This window comes from Octodon degus, unplaced genomic scaffold (genome assembly GCF_000260255.1).
Source record: "Octodon degus isolate 3935 unplaced genomic scaffold, OctDeg1.0 scaffold00221, whole genome shotgun sequence".
In the NCBI taxonomy this organism is placed as follows: Eukaryota; Metazoa; Chordata; class Mammalia; order Rodentia; family Octodontidae; genus Octodon; species Octodon degus.
Window position 1 is genome coordinate 140,947 of NW_004524797.1, and position 3,439 is coordinate 144,385.

The 3,439-nt window shown below is 46.1% G+C and overlaps 1 protein-coding gene across 1 annotated transcript in view; it reads left to right on the forward strand.

Annotated features, from left to right (window-relative positions):
* LOC101581252 (stimulated by retinoic acid gene 6 protein-like) overlaps positions 1-3,439 on the forward strand; it is a 45,622-nt gene that overhangs the window by 12,353 nt on the left and 29,830 nt on the right. The window contains exon 2 of the mRNA XM_012517852.2: positions 2,642-2,717. Within this exon, the coding sequence (XP_012373306.2) occupies positions 2,642-2,717 (76 nt within the window). The remainder of the gene's footprint in view (positions 1-2,641; positions 2,718-3,439) is intronic.

The following is a 3,439-nucleotide window of genomic DNA, read 5'->3' on the forward strand; positions in this document are numbered from 1 at the left end:
TGAGATGAGATGAGATGAGATGAGATGAGATGAGATAAGATAAAGTGATGGGCAGAAAAGAAGAAAGCTGGCTGGGGAATGCAGCCCAGGGAAGCATGCCCCCCAGACTCCATCTCCAGTAAAGCTGGGTGCATGAGTAAGAGCAAAAGAGTGCAGACCTAGATTTACAAATAGATGGAAAACAAATGGCTGGGGACATAGTTCAGAGTTCACTAGGCGGAATCTCCTTGGTGGAGCAGGAGGCAGGGCACAGGAAGCTGGGCATGCAGAGTAAACAGAAAACAAAGCTAAAGGACTGAGGGAAAGAAGGAGAGAGGGTGGGCGGGCCAGGCTTGGCTGTGAAAGTCTGTCATTAGGGCTATTATGAAGGGTGAGGGGCCAGGCTGGAGTTAGTGAGACCCTCCCTAATACAAAGTAAGACAAATGAAGTGGTCTGGGAAGCTGGGATGTAGCTGCCCATGCCTAGAATCTCAGCACAAAAGAATAGGGGCAGGGAGAGAAGAAAGAAAAAAACATAGTATGAAAAAGGAAAGGAGGGAGGAAAGAAGAGGAAGATATGGAAAGAAAGGAAGGAAGGCTCTTGATTAAATTTTTAAAAAGCAGTGTTAGTCTGACCCCATGTTTGCTTAAAAGTGATATGAGATTCCACAGCACCTGGCCCTGGTTACCCAGTCTCCTGATGCCTACCAGTGCTTCCTGCCTCTCTGTGCCCCATGTATTCTACTCCCTGAAGACATAACCCTCACTGCCCCTGGACAGTAAGCAAGGAAATAGGACTTGGGCAAAAACAGCCTGTGTTCTTGCTGAGTTTATAAGACCCCGGCTCACCTTCTGTGTGTGCTATTTGGGCACCATTCTTCTCTGCTTCCTGTACTATGGGCATAGAGTACTTCCTGCATGGTCCAAAAACCCGTGGCTGTGCTGAGTGGTGCTTTTTGTCTTTGACCCAGGTCCAGTTCCAGTTGCTCCTCATTGCTCAGGATTGTCTGTTAGTTTCTGTGGCCCTGGTAGAGTCCCTTCTGGTATGCAAATGTGGCTGTGGTCTTCCTTCCTTTATTCCTTTCTTCTTTCCTACCATTGTATATGGCATGAGTTATATTGAGCATGAGTTTAGTTTCCTTTCCTGAGAGCAGACTTTTTAGTCCTATTACAGTTCTAACAACTTGAGTCTCACCTGTCTCTAACCTGTCACTGACTGGATGTACCAGGTCTTTTAAGGTTTGGACTTAATCATGGGGCACTGGCATTCTGAAGAATTACAGGGAAGTGTGTCATGCTCCTGGACTGCTCAGAGGAATGCTCTTCCTTGAGACTTCTGAGAGAGTAGTGGTCATTGGTCAGGGAAGGAATCCCAGCAGCTGGCCACACAGATGCCGGGGGTGTCAGGAACAGTAGGTGCAAAGATCTGGAAGTGTGTAGACTGGGCTGTGGTGATGGTGTAGAGGTCAGAATGGGGAGAACAAAGTGTGTAGAAGCCCCAGAAGGGAGAGGATCTCTTCCAAACAGAAGCCACAAAACTACTGCCACCTGTTTCAAACATGAGGCCCTGCCAGCCCTGTCCCACAGAGGACAGGAGTGGAGTGGACAAGGTCTGCAGGGTGCAGTGTGATCGCCTCTCCCCACCCGCAGCCCAGCTGGCACATCCTGACCCTGGCTAGGGAAAGGCTTGCCCACAGACCAGTTTCCTGTGAAGCTACTGAGGCCTCAGTGTGAGAACCCGTCACTCACGCAAGACCTTTCCAAAGCTCTGGAAGGGTGAGAGGTACCCCCGTTAAGCCATACATCATATGGTTTCCTTAAATTATAAAAAATTAATATTTTTGTGGTTTTACTTAAAGGGAGCTGCTAAATTACATAAGCTTTGGGGCCTACAGAACTTCAATCTGCTTCTACCTATGTCATCAAAACATGAGGAAGAGGAGAGAGGATAGAATAAGGAAGACATGCCACGTACAGGAACCTAAGAACCACAGTTGATGTAAAGATTGTATGACATAAACATGAGATAAGATTAGCAATATCAACAAGGACAAAAATAGAAAAAGTAGGTTTAGAGGATGGAGGGAGGGAGGGAGGTGAAAGGGAAAGGGAAAGGGATTTTTAAAAAACAACCAGGCTGTATTATGCATGTGTACTCTCTCCCCAAGATGATTACAAACTGCATGTACTACAAACATGTACTAATTTTAAAAAGAAAAAAATGAAGAAGTTAGTTCCATTTATCAAGGAAGCTGGGTAAATAATAGAGCTGGAAAAAGAAATGTAAAAAAATAATTAATCCATTTGAGGAAGACACGCAATAGGTAAGCAGCCCTGGCAGAGAAAACAAGGCTGAAAAGATCATTTTGTCCTGGTGGGCTTTAAGACAACTCTCCTAACAGTAACATCCAAGACTGAAGAGACAATGACCATAGCAGTAACTGATTACACATAGTTGTTGCTGTTTTTTGTTGTTGTTGTTGTTTGTTTGTTTGTTTGTTTGTTTTTTGAGATAGTGTCTCGCTATGTAGTTCAGGCTGGTCTTGAGCTCACAGTGATAGTTCCGTCTCAGCTTCCTAAGTGCTGAGATCACAGGTATGCGCCGCTACACCCAGCTGTGACTGATTATATAAATGTGATTTTTTTTTTCCATTTCTTTCAGCACGAGGCTGCTAAATGTCACCTGCACCAGTTCAGTGGACAAGGAGCTCTTTCTGCATTACTCCCTTATCCCATCAGTAAGTAAAGGGAGGGGAAGTATCTTAGTTACTTTTCTTGTTGCTGGGACCAAATACCAAACACCCCCAAGATAAAAGAGGAAAGGTTTCCTTCAGCTCACAGTCTGGAGATTTCAGTCCATAGCCAGCTGCTTCCAGCAGTGCTGCATGGCAGAGTGGTGCTACCAAGGAGAAAAGTCCATGAAGAGCAGGGAGGAGGCAGCGAGCAGCGAGCCTCCCTTTCCATTTCATCCCATCTAGGCTACCAGCTTTTCAGGTGTGCCACCCACCCTCAGGATTGGCCTTCCCATTATCCATACCCAGATCTATGCTAAGTCAACCAGTAGACTAGTTTTGTGCCACGCACCCTTAATCCCAGTACCACATGCCCCACCCTAGGTCCAGCCAGCCCCTGGTGTCCTGCCCTATGAGCACATGTGACTTGGGGCACATCTACATACTAGCAAAATAGGAGGAGAGAGAAACTGGGCAGCTGTGCCACACGGGCTCCCGAAGATACCTGGGTCTGTCAGGGAGAGACCCAGCTGAGGTTGCTTCTAAACCTTGGCTCAAATTTCTTGCATTGTCCACCAAATGTATAGGCAGAAGAAAGACTTTAAGGGCCTAATAAGGTTACTGTCTTGTAAGGGAGTCAAAGAAAGGAAGGAAGGAAGGAAGGAAGGAAGGAAGGAAGGAAGGAAGGAAGGAAGGAAAAGAAAGAAAGAAAGAAAGAAAGAAAGAAA